Raw genomic sequence first — 20,083 nt, forward strand, 5'->3', positions numbered from 1 at the left:
TGAGAAACACTGATGGGTTTTAAGCTCCGGAGTGGTTTGTGGGTGGGGGCAGGTAGCAAACCGGAAGGTGGTTAAAAGGAATCCAGGTGAGAGACAACATTTTCTGGATCGCAGTGTCGTCAGTGAGGTTAGAACAATTAGTAAAATTTGCAAGGAATTTAATACTGAGAAGTCTGCAGGGGATGCATGGATTGGGGTGTGGAAGGAGAGAATCTGAGAAACGGTGAGGAAGACTCCTACGTCTTTGGCTTGGGCATTGGGGTGGATGGCAGACCATTTGCAGAGATGAGAAAAGTGGGAGATATCAGATTTAGTAAACAAGTCAGATGTGCTGCTGTTCCAGGTGACAAAACCTCCAGGAAGAGGACCTGGAAGGTGCGATGAAATTTTTGTTGAGTGATTGGATTGAAAATGAAATTTTCAGTTTGGGCAACGATGATGCTCAGTGAGGAGAAAGGATTGCAGTGTGTGTAAAATCCCTTTTCTAGGAAAGGAATTCTTTACCCATGGTGCTAGACTTAACACAGGTGGCTTGTCCTGCCTGCACTTTGAAAAGCTCATTGTTACTGGAAGTAAGAGGAGGACACATTGCAGAGGGGCTGCCTTGCTCAGAGTCCACAGAGTTAGAGAGTCAGGGAAGGATTCCTGTGGGCACTGATGGCAGGGGGAAGTTTGTCCTCCTGGCTGGGCGGGGCCTCCGGAGGGAGGGGGCTCCGGAGGGAGGCGCCTCCCTGCTCTCGCGGCTGCCCTTTTTGTGCGGAGAGCAGCTGACTGTGCGGTGCTGTGGATTCACTGCTGGCACAGAGGTACAAGGAGGTCTGGTTGGTGCTGGCCGATGCCAGGGTCAGGGGGAAATCTGGCTTCTTTTTTCGAGACACAGTGTATCCATCAGGGACATCTCCCTTCTCAATCAAATCCACATTGCTTGAAAAGTAGATGAGCTTTAGACCCAGACCTGGGTCTTGTCGATACCAGTACATAGCATTGTAGTTCATATTCTGAGAACAAGTCAACGTCACCCTCTTTCCCGTCTCTGTGATCTGGTGTCTCGGGCTCTGGGTCACATTGGCTTCCAGGGCATCTGTAGGGGAAGGAGACAGAACTAGAGACAGCTGAGGAGTCGCCCTGCGCTGCAGCTTCTAGGAGAGGGCCTGAGCTAAGACCTGAAAGCGATGGCCAAGGCATGCCCATGAGTTCTAGGGCTCACCTGCTCCCAGGAGACAAAGCAGGACACAGCCCAGGAGCCGGGGGTCCATGGCAGTGGCACTCTGCCAGCCCTGGGGCCCTAGCTGGTTTCTGTGATGTCTCTCTCTCTCTCTCTCTCTCTCTCTGCAGCTACTCGATCCTCATTTTCAGGGGAGAAGCTACTCCCCTTTCCTTAGAGGGCTGAAGGGTAACACAGGTGATCAGTCATGGCCAATGGGGGCTGGCAAGGCTTGTGATCACTGTCATTTTCCTTGTCCTCCTTTGAGGCTGCTGGTTTCTATGCATTTGACAATGTCTTCTTATTAGCAGACTCTTGTCAAAGTTGAAAGATAGTTCTGTATTTTGGATCTTTATGATGAAAATTGGTATATTTGATTATCACTTAGAAATATGAGAGCATGAAACTCATGGTATCATCAAAACAACACTTTTTTTTTTTTTTTTTTTTGCTTTAGAAGTCCTCATTTCTACTCTGTAGAAAAAAAAATCCAAGTATATTCATATCTTTGTCTATCCACGGATATATTTTTTAGCCACTACCTTTTAAAAGAGTCTCATGTGTAAAAACTTAGCCAAATCCACATCATGGGTTATTTTGTTAGTCTGTATCCAGTTCATGACCCTAGACTCAGGGCTCTTCTCCTTAGCAGATTAAATTAAGTAGCGGGTGTGAGTGGCTGCTTTCCTCAAGGGTGGTCTTGGATGTATCCTTCCTTCTCTTCTCTCTCCTGTTAAAGGGGCTGTGAAAGGCAGAGGAGAGATCTGCCTTCTTCAATAACCTCTTATTTTTACCAGCCAACTCAGTTTCTTAGCTGATTGTGGGGTGTGCTTTGCTGTCTTGTGGTCTCCAGATGGGGCTGCACACGGAACGGTTCTGTCGCCGGATATTTCCCTGTAGCCGGGCTGTCTTGTCTGCTCTGGATCTAAGTCACAGGGAGCTCTGCCTGTAGCTGGGGTGTCACAGCATCTTCTTAGCTCCTCCAACCACTCACATATTGCTTCTTTTCTGGGTCATGATGTCTTTCCTGCATTGAGGTGACTTTCCAGGGGTTGCTGAGAGTATTTCCCCCCTTGAACTTTTCTTGAGCTTTGTTGGAACCCAAGCATTCTTGGGGGTGTGGGGAGGAGGAGAGGGAGGGACACCGCCCCATCCTCCTATTTGCTTCAGTCATAGCTAGAGCTTCGCAAAGCTGTATATTGCCGAATTTTGCCGAATCATTATCATCTCCAGGCAAGAAGTGGGTCCTCATCCCAGTTCTTGGGCTGCCCTCAAACCTCAGAGATGGCTTTCTGCCCCCAATTCCTTTCATGATGGAGGTTCAGGTCCAACACTCCCTCTTCCATACAAATAAGGGAGATGCAGTTTGCTATCATGACATTAACTCTGCTCTAAGGAGGAGTGTTCTTTCTTTTTATATTTCTGTGCCATTCCCTTTTGGAAAAGCCTGTGGGAGCAAACTTGGCTCTACTTCAGTCCTAGGCAAGTCCTCCATATCCTAGCTATGGGTACAAGTGTTCAAGAAAAAAATTAAGCAGTTTTAATTCTCAAGAACCTGCCTCAAGTAAATAACTCTGTATTATTCAGTTAACCTGTCATCCCAAATCGCATCTTTCGAAATCTTTCACACTTTACCCACATCCACAAAGCTAAACTCACTATTTATACTCCTGCCCATTGGATCTTCGAAGGTTCCACGGTACTTCCAATGTCATCGAGGTGGACAATTACAACTCAAAGATTTATAGTTTATCCCAAGCACTTTCCATGTTAGATTCACCAAAGATTTAGGAGGCAGCTGCTTCTGTATTCCTAACCCCCCATGAGCTAATTCACTGTCCTCAGACCCATGCTTCTCCCTGCATCCCCGTCCTGTTGGCATGAGGCCGCTCTGGTCTCTTCTTTCTTTCTCAACATCAACCAAGATCCTAAAGTGATTCTGTTGACCTGAGTCCCTGATATCCTTGTACTAGGAGCCACTTACTGTACCTTCCCCACCCTTCCTTCCTGGAACCTTCCCTCTGATCTCTCCTTCCCAAGGGAACTTCACTTCCCCAGTGTGGACCAGCCTCCTGTGCCGCTAACAAAAGCACTGGGAAGAAAACGGAATCCTCTAGATGTCCAGGAGCTCTGAAATGTCCTCTCCGTCTTTTGCACTTTAGTGTAATGCCTTTCACTCTGCACCGTCCATCCCTTTATGTCTTTCCCTGTGCCTAACGGCTCTCAGCCCCTCCTCTGAGGCATTACTCAGTGAATCTGCTGCATCTCTTATCATCCTTCCTGGTGACAATCTCCTGACAATAATAATTATGCCTGCCTCTACCCAATTAAGGAAACATTTCTTTAAAATCCCTGCAAGTAGAATACACTGGTCCCTTTAAATATCTAACAGTATTTTCTCTATGGTGACCCTGAGCACAGATAACAGATGACAAAATTTTCACCACCCTTCAAATCCTATTTTACTTCTGCTCAGGCCATTTTTGGTTCTGAGGAAGTCACTTTACCCTGTATATTTTTCTATACTATATGATTCACTTTTCAAAAACCTTAAGAGAAATAGCTGTATATTGAGTTTTCTTTCAATTGGTGATACCGTATTCAATTTTATCAAACCTCTTATCAGTGTCTGAAATGCATTTATATTAAGGAATATGTTAGTTCCCTCTAGTGGAATAATACTGCAATAGGCGGAGTAATGGCTCTTTAAAGATGTTCAAGTCCTAATCCCTACATTCTGTGAATGTTTAGATAAGCAACAGGGAGTTCAGGTTGTGCATGAAGTTAAGGTTGCTAATCAGGTGGCCTTGAGCAGTAACTTAGATTATCCAGGTGGGCTCAGTCGAATCACAGGGGTCCTTCATAGCAGAGAACATTTCCCAGCTATGTTTATAGGGAGACTCGAGTATGCAAGAGTCAGAGAGGCCGAATACTACTGAATTTGAAACTAGAGGAAGGGAGCCATAATGTAAGAAGAGACTTCACAAAGGAATGGAGACTCGCCAATGTACTGATTTTAGCCAGGTGAGACCTGCATTGGACTTCTGACCTCCAGAATTATAAGGTAATAAATTTGTGTTGCTTTAAGCCATTAAGTGTGTGGTAACTACTTATAGAAGCAACAGAAAACAATCAGCAACACTAAAATTTTGTGGCACACTGTGGTAAAAAAAAAAGCATTTAAGATGGGAACAGCAAGGAAACCATAAACAAAACAAAAAGACAACTTACGGACTGGGAGAAAATATTTGCAAATGATGCAACTGACAAGGGATTCGTTTCCAAAATGTACAAACAGCACATACAATTCAGTATCAAAAAAAAAACAACTCAATCCAAAAATGGGCAGAAGACCTAAATAGACATTTCTCCAAAGAAGATACACAGATTGCCAGCAAACACATGAAAGGATGCTCAACGTCACTAATCATTAGAGAAACGCAAATCAAAACTGCAATGAGGTATCTATCACCTCACACCAGTCAGAATGGCCATCATCAAAACTCTACAAATAATAAATGCTGGAGAGGGTGTGGAGAAAAGGGAACCCTCTTGCACTGTTGGTGGGAATGTAAATTGGTACAGCCACTATAGAGAACAGTATGGAGGTTCCTTAGAAAACTAAAAATAGAGCTACCATATGATCCAGCAATCCCACTCCTGGGCATATATCCAGAGAAAACCATAATTCGAAAAAATACATGCACCCCGATGTTCCTTGTAGCACTATTTACAATAGCCAAGAAATGGAAGCAACCTAAATGTCCATTGACAGAGGAATGGATAAAGAAGATGTGGTACATATATACAGTAGAATATTACCCCGCCATAAAAAAGAATGAAATAATGCCATTTGCAGCAACATAAGTGGACATAGAGATTATCATACTAAGTGAAATAAGTAGACAGAGAAAGACAAATATCATATGATATCACATGTGGAATCCAAAAATGATACAAATGAACTTATTTACAAAACAGAAACAGACTCACAGACATAGAAAACAAACTTCTGGTTACCAAAGGGGAAAGGGAGGGGGAGGGATAAATTAAGAGTTTGGGATTAACAGATACACACTACTATATATAAAATAAATGACGAGGTCCTACTGTATAGCACAGGAAACTATAGTTAATATCCTGTAATAAACTGGAATGGAAGGGAATCTGAAAATATATATAACGGAATCACTTTTTTGTACACCTGAAATTAACACAACATTGTAAATCAACTATACTTCAATTAAAAAACAAAGATGGGAAAAGCAGAGGAAAGGATAATTACCAGCAGGCAGGGCTCTGGGCGGTCTTGTGTGGGTGAGGGGAGCTCACGAGGGCAAGGTCACTGCACACCTTGGGTCTGGTATTTTTGTGCAGGAGATGTGGCTGCATTGATAAACTGCTGGTGCGCAGGGACTCCGATGTCCGTGGAAGATTCAAGGATCAAGGGGAGATCATTCTTTTCTTCTTTGCTTTCTCACTCTCTCCCAGTCTCCATCTCCCTGTCTTTCTTTCCCTCTGGGTTCCTGAGTGTGTTTGTGTGGTCGCCTTACAGGGGGATGAAGCTGGAAAGTGGATGAGCTTCTCTGATACTCTCAGTGACAAGGAAAAATTCCAACCTCCTGCTACTTGCAGGGTGACTCCCTGTGTTACAACCCCCTTGCCTTCCCCGGCAGAGCTCCCTGGTGGCTCTGCGCTCCTTAGCAGGGGCCATGCACACTGTGATGGCCACCGCCTGTCAGACCAAAGGAAGGAATTCTTCTCAGGAGAACAGCCCCCCCGCTGGAGCTAGCAATGACTGTGGGGCTCCCGGCTGGAACATTCTGACCCTAACCCTGTGGAGATGACGTATTTGCAGAAATGGGGCATGTCGCGAGCAGAAACGGGTAGCATCTGCCTTTAAAAATGCATCATCTGGGTTTCCCTGGTGGCGCAGTGGTTGAGAGTCCGCCTGCCGATGCAGGGGACGCGGGTTCGTGCCCCGGTCCGGGAAGATCCCACATGCCGCGGAGCGGCTGGGCCCGTGAGCCGTGGCCGCTGAGCCTGCGTGTCCGGAGCCTGTGCTCCGCAACGGGAGAGGCCGCAACAGTGAGAGGCCCGCGTACCGCAAAAAACAACAGCAGCAACAACAACAACAACAAATGCATCATCTGATTCAAACTCCCATCCTTAGCCCTTTGCCTCTTAGGCTACGTGCACAGTGGCTTTCTTCATCAGCCGCCTGCTTGCAGCTGCTTGGAAGTAGGGCTCTGTATTAGTTTTCTATTCCTGCTATAACAACTTATCCAAACTTAAGGGCTTCAAACAACACAGATTAACTATCTTACCATAGGTTAGAAGTTTGACACGGGTCTCAGGTTGAAATCAAAGCGTGCAGGGCTGTGCCTTTCTGGGAGCTTTAGGGGAGAACTTCTCTGTTTTTTTTAACTTCTAGAGACCACTCACGTCCTTTGGCCCCCTTCCTCCATCTTCAGAGCCAGCAACAGTGAACAGAACCCTCACATCACGCTGACGCCGGCCGCATGAGTTTAATTAGGTCCACCTGGATAATCCAGGTGACTCTTCCTATCTTGAGGTCAACTGATTAGCAGACTTACTTGCATCTACAAACCTGATCCTGTTTTGTCATGCAACGTATTCACAGGTTCCAAGGACTAGGGCATGGTTGTTGGTTGGGCGGGTGTGTGTGTGTGTGTGTGTGTGTGTGTGTGTGTGTGTGTGTGTGTGTGTGTGTTATTATTCTGCGTAGCAGGGATCCTTAGCCAGATAAAGGAAGGTAAGGCCAGAAACTGGTTAAACTTAAGAAATATAATTTTTTCAGGAGAGGAGAGGAAGAAAGTGCAGGAACAAATCCTTGTAGACATTGCTGAATCATTTATCCATTCTTTAATGGACATATAATGAATAATGATTATGTGTCAGATGCTATTTCAGACTATGGGAATACAGACATGAACATAAAAGACATATTGATTACGTTTGATCATTCATTGAACTTGTATGTCATGCCCCGAGGAAGCTACTGGGGAAGGAATGAAGGAAATACAAGTCTTGTTACCATAAAGATGTTATAGCTCAGCATACAATGGAATATTACTCAGCCATAAAAAGAAATGAAATTGAGTTATTTGTAGTGAGGTGGATGGACCTAGAGTCTGTCATACAGAGTGAAGTAAGTCAGAAAGAGAAAAACAAATACCATATGCTAACACATATATATGGAATCTGAAAAAAAAAGAAAAATGGTTCTGAAGAACCTAGGGGCAGGACAGGAATAAAGACACAGATGTAGAGCATGGACTTGAGGACGGGGAAGGGTAGGCTGGGACGAACTGAGAGGGTGGCATGGACATCTACACACTACCAAATGTAAAATAGCTAGCTAGTGGGAAGCAGCTGCATAGCACAGGGAGATCAGCTCAGTGATTTGTATCCACCTAGAGGGGTGGGATCGGGAGGGAGGGAGGGAGATGCAAGAGGGAGGGGTTATGGGGATATATGTATATGTATAGCTGATTCACTTTGTTATACAGCAGAAACTAACACACCATTGTAAAGCAATTATACTCCAATAAAGATGTTAATTTAAAAAGATTTTATAGGGCTTCCCTGGTGGCGCAGTGGTTGAGAGTCCGCCTGCCAATGCAGGGAACACGGGTTCGTGCCCTGGTCCGGGAGGATCCCACATGCCGTGGAGCTGCTGGGCCCGTGAGCCACGGCCGCTGAACCTGTGCGTCCGGAGCCTGTGCTCCGCGACGGGAGAGGCCACAACAGTGAGAGGCCCGCGTACCACAAAAAAAAAAAAAAAAAAGATTTTATAGCTCAATGGGAAAATAACCATAACAATAAACATTGTAACTTGGTGCTTGAAAAAAGGTAGGATCCTATAAGGCATGGTGAGAATACAGAAGAAGGAGCCCACAATCTTCTTGGGAAAGCAGAATACATTTCACACAATGCTATTGTTTTAGGTAATATTTGGAAGATCAAAATGAGTTTGTCAGATGTGCTACACAAGGAAATTAGTATGTGCTGCATGTTTGGAGATTACCTGAGCAACACTGAACTCTAGTAAAGTGAGTGAGAATGCGAGTGGTAGAAGGTGTAGCTGAATTTTCTAGTAGAGTTGTGATCATAGAAAACCTTATATATGTAGGAAGTTTTCTTTACCACTCCACGTTTCCTTCCTGGGTGATTTACTTATGTCTCTTCCCCAAACCCACAACCATACCCAGGGCTCTCCTGGCCCGTATCAAGTCAGAAAACTAGAAAAAGGTTTGGTGGATTGAAAAAAAAAAAAAAAAGAAACCAGCACTTGTTAGCATGGTACATTCAGGTGTTATGCTTTAAGATCTGGTAAATATATGGAGACAAAGGGGTGATTATCTTGTGTCAATCAGAGGCTGGATCTGGTCAGGTCATTTGGTTTTTTTCTTTGCTTCCTCCTATGGAAAGACGTGAAGATTCTAAAGCACTGACCCATTCCTGCTACTTACAGCACAAGTCTTCCCAATGCCCAACTGCAATGGGCTTACAATGGAAAGAGATCAGTGACTCAAGAGGAAAAATTAGGATCTCTTTATCATTATCCTAGACTCTAGTGAGAACTTGACATTCTAATACAAAGATATCTTCCTGGTAAAAGATTGAAATTTCTGCCATTTCAAAATATTGAAGAGATAGTCATACATTTTTTCCATGCTAATAAGTTTAGATTTTATGTATGGTAGACCAAAGAGAGCTGTTGAAGGATGCTCTGGAAGGGCGTGACAGGGGTCAGATTTTTGCAATTAGGAAGATTACATTTGAGTACAAGGCTGACACGCATTAGATGGAGTGAGGCTGAAGCCAGAGAGATTAATAAGGAGGCTATTCCATTTATCTGGGGAGCTGTTAAAAAAGAGCATAAACATGGCAGTGGTTGCCTTGAAAACGGATGAGAAGAAAATTTTTGTTGGAGTTAGAAATAAAAGTACTTGAATACAAATTGACTCTCCAGGGTAAAGGAGGAAGAGAAATTTAGTATAATTCTGTTTTCAACCTTGTGCATGTAAATAACTCATACTTGCTTCTTCACCAAATCAGGAAACCAGAAGAGTAGCTTGAGAGGCAAAGATGACATGTTGTGTTTAACCTGCAGGATGAAGTGTTCAGTTCATGTCCTGAATGGATTTAAGTTCAAATTAGGCATCAGGGTGGAGAGTACAGATCTAGGATTCATTAATTACCAGGTGGGATTCTTGTGCCCCTGTCCCCATCTTGGAATAATGGATAGCAACTACCTTACAGAGATGAAAACAAGCAGGACCCTATGGGGCCTTCCCAGGATAGACCCCCTAACCCCTGCCCATGTCCTCTACCTGCCTCTTGTTTATAGAAAAACTTAGCCTCCTAGGCCTTCTCCGAGTTCCAAAGAATAAATTTTATCAGAGAAGTAAGAATATGCAGAAGCAAAGGAAAAGAGTGAAACAAGACAAAATAATAATATTGATAGTTTAGCCATTAAACAATGTCAAGGACTTTTAGTTCCTCCCAAAGGGCTATAGATAACATTCTGAGCCATGTCCTTTGAGCTGCTTTACAGAGACTGAAACTCCCTTCAGGTGGAAGAAATTATCTGTTTGCTGCCCAGAAGCACGTAGACCCCAGATTGGTTGGAACCAGAAGGTTGGTGGTGTTGACTCCCAATTACCTCACCACCAACCAATCATAAGGATGTCCATGAGCTGATATGATGTCCACAACCCCCCTCCCTCACCCTGTCTTTAAAAATCTTTCCCTGAAAGCCATCGGGAGTTCAAGCCTTTAAGCATTAGCTGCCTGGCCTCCTTGCTTGGCACCTGCAATAAATGGGGCACTTTCCTTCAACACAACCCGATGTCAGTATATTGACTTTAACTGTGTGAGGACAAGTGGACCCAAGTCTGGTTTGGTAACAGAGAGGGAAAGAGAAGAGACTAATACCATTTTAAGAATTATTCTCTCTCTTTAAGAAAGTACCATTTTTCTCCTCCTCTTATTTTTTTTTATTACTTTCTCCACCTACGGCAGCAGGTGGCAAGCCAGTTCTGCTTCACTCATTAATATTTGTTACCCTGACACGATCCCTGTTGTCTCATTGTGGAAGGGTAGGTCAATTCACAAGAAAAACAATTTGCTTCCCAAGATTAGAACAGTGCCCAGATTATCCCAAATTTCTTCTCCAGGAAATTTTCACAAATTTGCTGATAACAACAATATCACATTATATATCATCATATAAACTGGACCTTAATATGTGTTGTTTTTCTGAGGCCCCACCTTGAAGTTGTTGGTTTTCTGACTCATTTGAATTTCAAAAGATTGTGCTTTCTCCCCCAATAATTAATCAACTTGTAATAAGCTATTTCCATGTTAGGTTACTCAAAATTCATAAGGACAAGGCTAATTATATACTGCTTTCCCTCTGCAACTAATTTTATTCTCTTTGGAAAAGTTCTCTTAAACCTCACTGCATCCTTTGACTGCTGTTCTGTCTCATTTTTTTTTAAATCCCTTTTCTCAACTCAGGGACTAAAACAATTTTGTTCCTTATCCCGAAGAATTTTTGATGTCCTTCCAGTAGGAGCCAGATCTATTCTACCTCCTCACCTTTCCCTTCTAGACCTTCCCATTCCTCCCTTACCAAAGGCCGCTCCATTCTACTTTTATATTGTGTCCCTGATAAAACAGTAGGAAGAGAACTATATCTACTGTATGGCCAAGACTCGGAAACATCTCTCGAGTAGTTGTGAATTCTAACTTAATGCAATTAACTATTTGCTCTGTGAATTTCTTGTTCTGATTTTCTTGGCATTTGTTCCCCCATGATACTTGCCTGATCCCTTCCGCTTTGAGTGTAGGTGGAACCTGTGAATATGATGAAATACCACTCCTATTACTGTTACATTATTTGGCAAAAGGGATATTATCCAGGTGGGTCTATCCTAGTCTAATCACACAAGCCTTTTAAAAGCTGTTTTCTCCAGCTGGTAGCAGAAGGGAAGGCCAGAGAGCTTTTTGAAGCATAAGAAATATTTGATATGCATTTCTGTTTTTGAAGATGGAGGAGACCCGAGAGAGACTGCCAGGAGCTGAGGGCAATCCCCCAGGGACAGCCAATGAGGAAACTGGGTCTCTAGTCCTACAACCACAAGGAACTGAATTCTGCAAATGATAGGGATGAGCTGGGAGGAGGAGCTGGGCTCCAGAAGAGAATGCCACAAGACGACACCTTGATTTCAGGTGCATGGGACCTTGAGCAGAGAACCCAGTCCTCCCACCTCCGCCCCGTCTTCCTGGACTTCTGACATACAGAATTGTAAAACAATAAATCGGCATTGGTTTGACCTGCCTAATTTGCAGTGATTTGTTACAACACAGCAATAGAAGACTAATAAGTTTTGTTATCCAACATCCTCCTTTGGGGAGCTACACAGTGAACTTAAAAGTTCTGCTCCTTAATACTCCCTGGAGACAAACATATTTCTTCTTTTTCACTTCCCACCCCTCCCTCTTACACAAACACATTGTCTTTCCTCCCTCTGGGTGATCTTAAATCCACACGTCTGAAAACTTGTCACTACCCTCTGCATCCTCTTTTACTCATGCTCAGGCCATCCCATGTCTGAGGAAGTCCCAATCCCCTACCTATTTTCCTGTACATCACGATCAGTCATTGAGAGATTCATTGAAGAATCTTTGAAGATCTTCGCAAATCTGAGGGCTTTTTTTTTTTTTTTTTTTTTTTTACTGAATTGAACAGAATTCAATTTCGTCAAAATTTTCTTACGTCTGAATCTGAAAATGGAAGTGTTTCCTAGAAAATATTCACGTTGGGTTAATAGCTTCTAGTTGAGTGGAATATCAAGCAGAAGCAAAGATTCTGATTACAATAGGAAGGGTGTTAGAGGGACAAAATGGGAACAGGGAAGTAAAGAATAGTAAAGTTAGGGCAGGGCTTCAGTGCCGGCTTTAGAAAAAAACTTTTAGTTGGGGTCAGGAATCTTGAGGACAGCATCCCCTCACTCCTTGGTTTGCCCCTCTTTTTGTGCAGAGAGGAAGCAGCCTTGCAGCGCTGTGGATTCACTGCTGGCACAGAGGTACACAGATGTCTGGTTGGTGCTGGCAGACTCCAGGGTCGGGGGAAATGTTCCAACTCATTTCGAGAGGCGCGATACCCCTCAGGGACATCGCCTTTCTCAGTGGGGAGGGTATTAGTTGAGTAATAGATCAGCCGCAGTCCAAATCCTGGGTCTTGGTGATACCAGTACATTGAATAATGTCTCATATTCTGTGAACACTGTAGAGTTAATTCCTTCCCTGTCTTTGAGACCCCGTGTCTTGGGAACTGTGTGACTACAGCATCCTTGAGGTCTGTGAGAGATAAAGCAGGGATCACATAAAGACAGGAGGAAACATTTTGTAGTTGGAGGCTGGGAAGCCAGTGACAGGGGTTCCTTACCTGTGCCCAGAACTCAGCTACTCTGAGGAGAAAAAGGACAAACAGCAGAGAAACCTGTTGCTCACGGCAGCACCGGGTGAAGAATGCTGTCTGCTCCTGGGATGAATTTAATCTCTGAAACCAACAGGTTTCATCTACTTCCTGGCCCGAGACCACACCCTCCTACCCCACTGCTTCAGAAAGGAATGAAAAGCGTCTTCGACTTGATGCAATGTGATAGTTTCATTTATCTGGGTCACATAATTGTTTATGCCGTTCTCTTGAAGAACTAGCATGGCAGTTGTTTCCCTTTATGAATTTTCTAATTTTTCTTATACAATATATCCTTTTTGACATGGTGGGTTTGCATCTCTTGAATTTTTACTAGGCTATTATGGTAAATTGAACAGTCTTCCATGGACCCCTGAGTGTTTTCTCTGAACACTTTTAGAACTCTTCCATTTTGCCCTCATGCCCAACCTCGAATTCCACTCTAGAAGCACTCTAATCTCTTTAGCCAGCCTAATGTTATTCATTTACATGAGTGCTGTACAGTCTCTACATGCTTTCCATATAGTCCTATGTCCTCTCCTTTCCTTTAGGCTAATTCTTTTCTTTCGTTTTTTTTTTTTTTTTTTTTTGGTATGTGGGCCTCTCCCATTGCGGAGCACAGGCTCCGGACGCGCAGGCTCAGCGGCCATGGCTCAGGGGCCCAGCCGCTCCGCGGCATGTGGGATCCTCCCGGACCGGGGCACGAACCCGTGTCCCCTGCATCGGCAGGCGGACTCTCAACCACTGCGCCACCAGGGAAGCCCTCATTTATTTACTGAATAACTATTGAACACTTACTATGTGCCAGACATACCACTAGATGTTAGGATATAAGCGTGAACCAAAAAAAGGTCTCTGCTCCCATGGAGCTTATACTTTTGTATCCAAAATATCTTACACAGCCCAAGATCCTGGGGCTACAGTGTAAAAGGATATGAAGTCCAGTCTCTCAAAGGCCATACTTGCCTATGAGGACTCAGACATGAGCAAAATGACAAGCCACATGGCAATTACAAATGCTAGGGTTTCTTTGGTGTAGGAGCATAAAGGAAGGGAACATCTTATCTTTCTGGGAAGAAAGGGAAGACTTCACAGAAGTGGTGTGGTCTTAAGTAAGATTTGTAGGAAAAGAAATAATTCTCAGGTAGTCAGAGCGACAACAGATGAAGACTTCTTGTGTCGGGACAGTGGTTAATGGAAGCCGAGAAGTCAGCCCCGCAGACGAGAAGAGTAGATCGTGGAAGGTAGAGGGAGAGCATGTGCAAAGGCACAGGTAAGAAAGTGCCAGCTCAGTAATGCTGCAAAAACAGCAGGGATTAGGGGATTGAAGATGAGCTATGTTTCCAGAGTCCAGATCCTGAAACACCTTTAAGCCAGGTTAAGAAATCCAAATTTTACCTTGAATGTGAAGGAGAAACATGGAGATATTGTGTGTGTGTAGAATGATCAGATCTGAGTATTATGCATATCACTCTAGTGGCTATGAGGAAGAAAAGCTGAAAGAGCCCAAGAGACAGTGAAGAAGGAAAAGAAGGATTCTTAATCCTCCAGCGATCCTGTGAAAACACCTGACGATAGGAGATAGGTCTCCCTGATCTCAGTAAACTGAAATGCAGGAACTTCATCGATTTTTGTTATTGTTGTTGTTGAACTTTAGAGCAATATATTCCCAGTTAAGGGAGCTCTTGTCAGTGGCTGATGAGAGTCTTAAGAGGTACCATTTCTTGTATGGTCAGACATAAAGTTATTTTACATATCCTTGGCAAACAGCTTCTCCAGTCAGGTAACTATTATTTACGTCCCAGTTCTGGGGACTTGTAATCTAAAAGGGTACCCAGTTTAACTGCTGTAATAAGGAAATAAGGGAGAAATAGGCTGAGTGTAACTGAACATATAATCTTAAACCTCCAACTTATGCTTTGAAATCTCAAAATTTGCTGAAAGGGAAAATTGAAGATCATTAGTCCCAGACCATTACTCTTTCAAGCAGATCCAAAAGTTGGAAGAGGACTGGGACAAAGAGTACTGGCAACTGGAGGAGGTAATAAAACAGTGTGTGTGTGAGTGTGTGTGTGTGTGCGTGAGAGTGTATGAGTGTGTGAGTGTGTGGGTGTGCGTGTGGTGGGGGAGCATGGTTATTTAATTATAATACTATATAAGATAAAATAAAGGTACAGATATAACTGTTCAGACTTGGAAGATAACTAGTATCAAAATAAGAATATGCAATAAAACTTACAATTACTAGGGAGGACCAAGGGAATTTAAAAAAAATAATAAATCTAGCAAAAGAAATAGGAACTGGGGTACAGTCTCAAGCTGAGGAGGTCGGGGGATGTCTCTGCTATATGACCATAAGATTCAAACTCAAGCTCCCTATGTCATCGATAGTGTGGTATGTTATTCATCTCTTCTACTGGAAGTACAGTAAATATTAGGACGGATGTTTTCACAGTGAAAGTTATGTTTCCTTGAAAGAGTCCAAAGAGGAAAATGATTTACCATTCACATATTTTAGATGAGGATACTTCATATCTTTCCTCAGTGCCAGATCCTTGAACACTGCCTGGAAACCTGAAGTGATGTGTGCTTTACATGATCTACAAAGGCTGACAAGAACCTTGCTCTTGGGTCTTTCTTCATGGTGATGGGTGGTGGGTTGTCTCCACCAGCCCTCCAGACTGGCCCTTCGAAGCAGGGGAAAAAGAGTTCTAGGCACTCATACTCCTGCTTTCCCCTCAACGTTTCTTTATTTCTGGCACATTCTAGGTCTTTGGCCTCTCTGATGTCCCTGTAGACTCCTCTCTTAGCATTGTTTGGAATTAAGCACCCATTTCATGGTTTTAAATTACTCTTGCTTGCCCTGGTAGTATCAGGGCTGAATACATCCCCCCCACAACTTAGTTCTTCTCTCTAAGCATCCTTCTTCCTGCACTGGGTAGGGGGATCTCAGCAGTGACTGGATGTAAAATCTATCTCTCACAGTAGAAGTGATTAAAGAAAGAGGGAAGTGGGCTTCCCTGGTGGCGCAGTGGTTGAGAGTCCGCCTGCCGATGCAGGAGACACGGGTTCGTGCCCTGGTCCGGGAAGATCCCACATGCCGTGGAGCAGCTAAGCCCGTGAGCCATGGCCGCTGGGCCTGCGCGTCCGGAGCCTGTGCTCCGCAACGGGAGAGGCCACAACAGTGAGAGGCCCGCATACCGAAAAAAAAAAAAAAAAAAGAAAGAGGGAAGAATGACAGGGGTAGAAGCTGTGTTGGGAGTAGACATGAGAGAGGTTCAGGTCCTACTCAAATGAAGGGGTGCCTGAAGGCAGAGATAAACCATCTACCCCTTGTTTCCCAGTTCAAGAATAACTCATGCATGGCTCACCTTTCTGATATAGCTAGGAAAGTCTCTAGAGCAGCTGCTGAGAATTTCTAAATGTCAACATTTGAGGAGACAGGAATCATCAGAGATAATTGTTACATACGTCTCTATACATTTTTCGTCCAGTAAAAGCAGCCTCTCGCATTTTCCAGTCTTCTTATATAATTCTGCTTAAAAGGACTTATAGGACAAGGGGTGTAGAGGACTTAAATACACACGCACTGGAGCTCAGAAAACATGTTACTTGGAAGAAAATGCTGAAGAGCTACTTGAGACATATTTGAGTCTATTTTCCTTTCCTCTCTTCCTCCCTGCCTCCCGTCCTCCCTTTCTTCTATCTCTTCTTCACTAAGTCAAACATTGTACTCAGTCTAGGGATATATAATTGGAGGGACATCACTCTCAAAATAAAGAATATGGAATCTTGGGAAGAATGAGAAAGAAAGAATTATGAAAGAATACACTAACTATAGTAGTTTTGGAATGAATAGGAGCTGAGTCTTTTCTGTCTGTAGGAGTCAGAAGAGCCTTTATGGACAAGCTAACCTCTGAGCTCAGAATGAAAGGATGTTCAAGAGTGACCAGGCAGTCAAGTAGTGGTCACCCATTTCAGGTAGAGGTGAGAGTGCTGGCAAAGGTACAGCTGTGCAATTTGGCTTGGTCCATTCAGGGAAATACAAAACATTCAGTAGAGCTAGATCCTAAAGTGCTAGAGTGGCTTTGGAAGACCTGCATATATTTCTAGACAGAGACCTGTTTGTGAAGGGCTTTGTGTGCCAGACTCAATCAGGCTGGTAGGAATGTCCAGGACAGAAGAAAGCAGATGCAGTAAGAGGCTGGTGGAGCAGTGAGAAGGATGTTGCATTTCTTCTAGGTAACAGGTAATGAGGGCCTGCATGAAATAGAAGCAATGAGGAAGGAAAGGAGCAGCTGAATCAGATAAACTTGTATATCAGAGACTGTGTCTCTCCCTTTAGGCATGAAGGATGTTTCCCCCCATTGCTAGGAGAGGCAACTCTTCCCCCAAGGGCATGCCCTTTCTCAGGGCCACCATGTCCAATGACACAGCTGCAGTAAAGTGGGCATAAGACGTAGCCCCTCACCTCAACTTCGGATGATTGTAAGGGCCACCCCAGCTTCCCAGCTCCCTGTGGACTCAGCTGAGGCCTTTGTTGAGGCTGCAAGACAGACCCACTTCCCTTCTGCCTCTTCCAGCTTCCTTCTTTTCCCTTGTATCCATGTGGATCATAAGGGCACTTTCTAATAACCTTTCTGTACACTAATGTCCCCTGCAAAGACCATTTACCAGAAAAGCAAATCTATGACAATGTGCAATATAGAAGTAATAGATTTATGAATGGATTTAATGTGAGGACTAATGGAAAATAGGAACTTACTACCATCATTCAGGTCACTGAGATGGAAACACAGTATTGGGGCCAGAATGGATGCAGGTAGGGGTGGCGAGGCAATAAATTCAGCAATAAATCACTTGAGTTTGAATTGTGGAGCATCCAGCAGGAAGTGTCCAGTAGAAGCCTGAATTTACCAGTTAGAACTCATGAAAGAAATTGTCATAAACCTGGATGGGAAGGTTAAGGAAGAATATTTATACTGAGGGGGAAAAAAGGCAGAAGAAAAGTCTAGGGAAATCTACTAAAAATGTCTAGTAGACAAGTAAATGGAACACTTACAAACTCATGAGGGAAGAATTATCGTTACAGATGAGACTGCTGATAAAGTGTGCATAGAAAGCCTTGCAACAGAACTCCATAGAAAATGGATTTTTTAAAGGGATGGCAGATGAGATAGAACTCATAAAGGAGACAGGAAAAAAAGAGGTATGACTTTTTTCCAATTAGAACAGGTAGAAAATAAAAGAAATTGGGTTCTTTGTATCTGAACTGTCACCAGATCCTGTGGATTCTTCTGTGGAAATAATCGAGGTTTGTTTATGAGTTAAGAAGACAAAGCACATGAGGAAGGCTTCAACCTGATTCTCAGGCAGACTTTTACAGCATGCTTGCAGCCCTTGATTAAGTATTTTTGTGTCTAGAGTTCACTGGCTCCTAGGAGGGTCCTCCCTGCAGGGCAGTCAGGGTTATTTCCCAATGCCTTGAGAGAAAAGGGAATCTCCGAGCTCCTAGCTTTGGTTCTATGCTGGACAGCAGGCAAATGTGTTGGAATTCAGTATATCCAGAAAATGAAGCAAGTCTATCTGTTCCTGCAGGTTAAGATTGATCTCGGTAGAGATCCAAGTGTCGGGCCGTAGATGAAAGATAACTTTTATAGATCACAGTCTCTGGTACTTGAATATCACCTTCTGAGTCAGATTTAATGGTGATTAAATTTACTTAGAATGAAGTTTTAGAAAACAAGGTAGTTTGGTTTTGGTATAAAGGCAACCAACTACAGAGCTAAACAGTAGGACTTGGAAGGACTGGGATGGGAAGGGGCTGGCAGGATAAAGGTGACATCGGCAGGAACAGAATGGATGGGGATATTGCAAGGTGGGTGGAGGTAGAGGCCAAAGGATCATTAAGAGCCACACTGGAGGCTCTCATAAGAAATGCTTTTATTGCAAATCGTGATGGTGTTCCCAAATGCTCAGGTTCATTCTCCTGGGAGAATACTGGGCCAGCCCCACTAGAATAGATAAAGAGGGTCAATGGGCAGAGGAGGTAGGTTCAGTCTAGCTTGTGGTTTTGGAGTCATCCCATGGCCTGGGGACACTGACCCAAGGTGGCCCTAAGTTCAGACTGAGGCTCACACAGCACAGAACGACCTCTAAGGATCCCACATCCCACATCTAGGAAGACTCTGTGCCCTTATGAGCAAACGTACCCGTCTTTCTGTGTAGAGAGCAGGTGGCCAGGAAGCACTGTGCAAATACTGCTGGCACAGAAGTAAAGGGCTGTCTGGTTGGGGGTGGCGGGCTCTAGGAAGAGGGAGAACTTCGCCTTCTCCTTACGAGAGACTCTGTACCCGGCGGAGACATCTCCTTTGTTAGTATCATTGACACCGTAGGAGTAGTAGATCAGCCGGAGCCCCAGTCCTGGGTCTTGTCGATACCAGTACATAGACTCATGATCCTTAGTCTGAGAACATTCCAGTGCAGTGCTCTTTCCCGTGATTGCGATCCTATTCCTTGGAGTCTGGGTAATACCAGCATCCATGGAGCCTGTGAGGAGACAAGACAAAAACTGGAGACAGAACCTAGGAAGGGTCTTTGCCACAATCTTCAGGGAGGAGCTTTGGCCACGAGCTGGAAAGTTTAAGGCAGGGATTCCCCCATGTTTCCTAAACTCACCTGTTCCCAGGAGACAAAAGACCACACAGCAGAGGAGCATGGAGCCCATGGTGACGAGAGGCAGGAAGAAGATGGTGTTGGCTTTGAGTGTTGGGGGAACAGGACACGGAAATAGGAAATTGCAAGGATTCAGTCAGAGCTGTCATTGTCCCTCCCAACTTAGTGGGTTTTGGAGAAAGATGCAGCCACACCTCTTCCCACCACATCCCCCGCAAGGGTCTAACCTTCTTCAGTCTTCACCTTGCTCCTTAGCGGCTGGTGCTTGAGCTTAGTGTATATCCGTCAGCAGATGCTGAAGCCCTTACTGCCTCCTCTTCTCCTCCTGCTGCTCCTCTGCCATCTGTCAGAGGGAAGTCTCTCTCCCTCTTCTCAGACCTTAATCTATTTCAGTCATTCAAGGAAGCATCATCCTCCCAACTGGCTAGGCCACAGAGAAAATTCAGAATCCTCTCAAATAAAAGGAGTCTAGTCTCATTGGAAGGTTGTGACGCTGTCATGTTTCTATTTTTTCTGCACTTATTTCTTTATTTTTCTAACTCAGGTCTAGATCAGCTATGCAATTTGAACATATGTACTGCAAACTTTGAGGTTTTTTTTTTTTTTTTTTTTTTTTTAAAGAAGGGCAACATTATAACTTTGCTCCCAACTGACACTGTTCTTTAATGGCTGCTGCCTTTTTTTTTTGTGGT

The 20,083-nt window shown here is 44.0% G+C and overlaps 2 gene segments (V, D, J or C); both read right to left on the reverse strand.

Moving 5' to 3' along the window:
• Positions 1-20,083, reverse strand: part of LOC131762178 (T cell receptor beta constant 1-like) — a 169,299-nt gene that overhangs the window by 42,316 nt on the left and 106,900 nt on the right.
• Positions 809-19,942, reverse strand: LOC136794821 (T cell receptor beta variable 24-1-like). The segment is given in 4 exon segments: positions 809-1,081; positions 18,929-19,265; positions 19,395-19,475; positions 19,619-19,942. Coding segments are annotated over 3 exon segments (561 nt in total).

The sequence above is a fragment of the Kogia breviceps genome, chromosome 9, assembly GCF_026419965.1.
Source record: "Kogia breviceps isolate mKogBre1 chromosome 9, mKogBre1 haplotype 1, whole genome shotgun sequence".
Lineage (NCBI taxonomy): Eukaryota > Metazoa > Chordata > Mammalia > Artiodactyla > Physeteridae > Kogia > Kogia breviceps.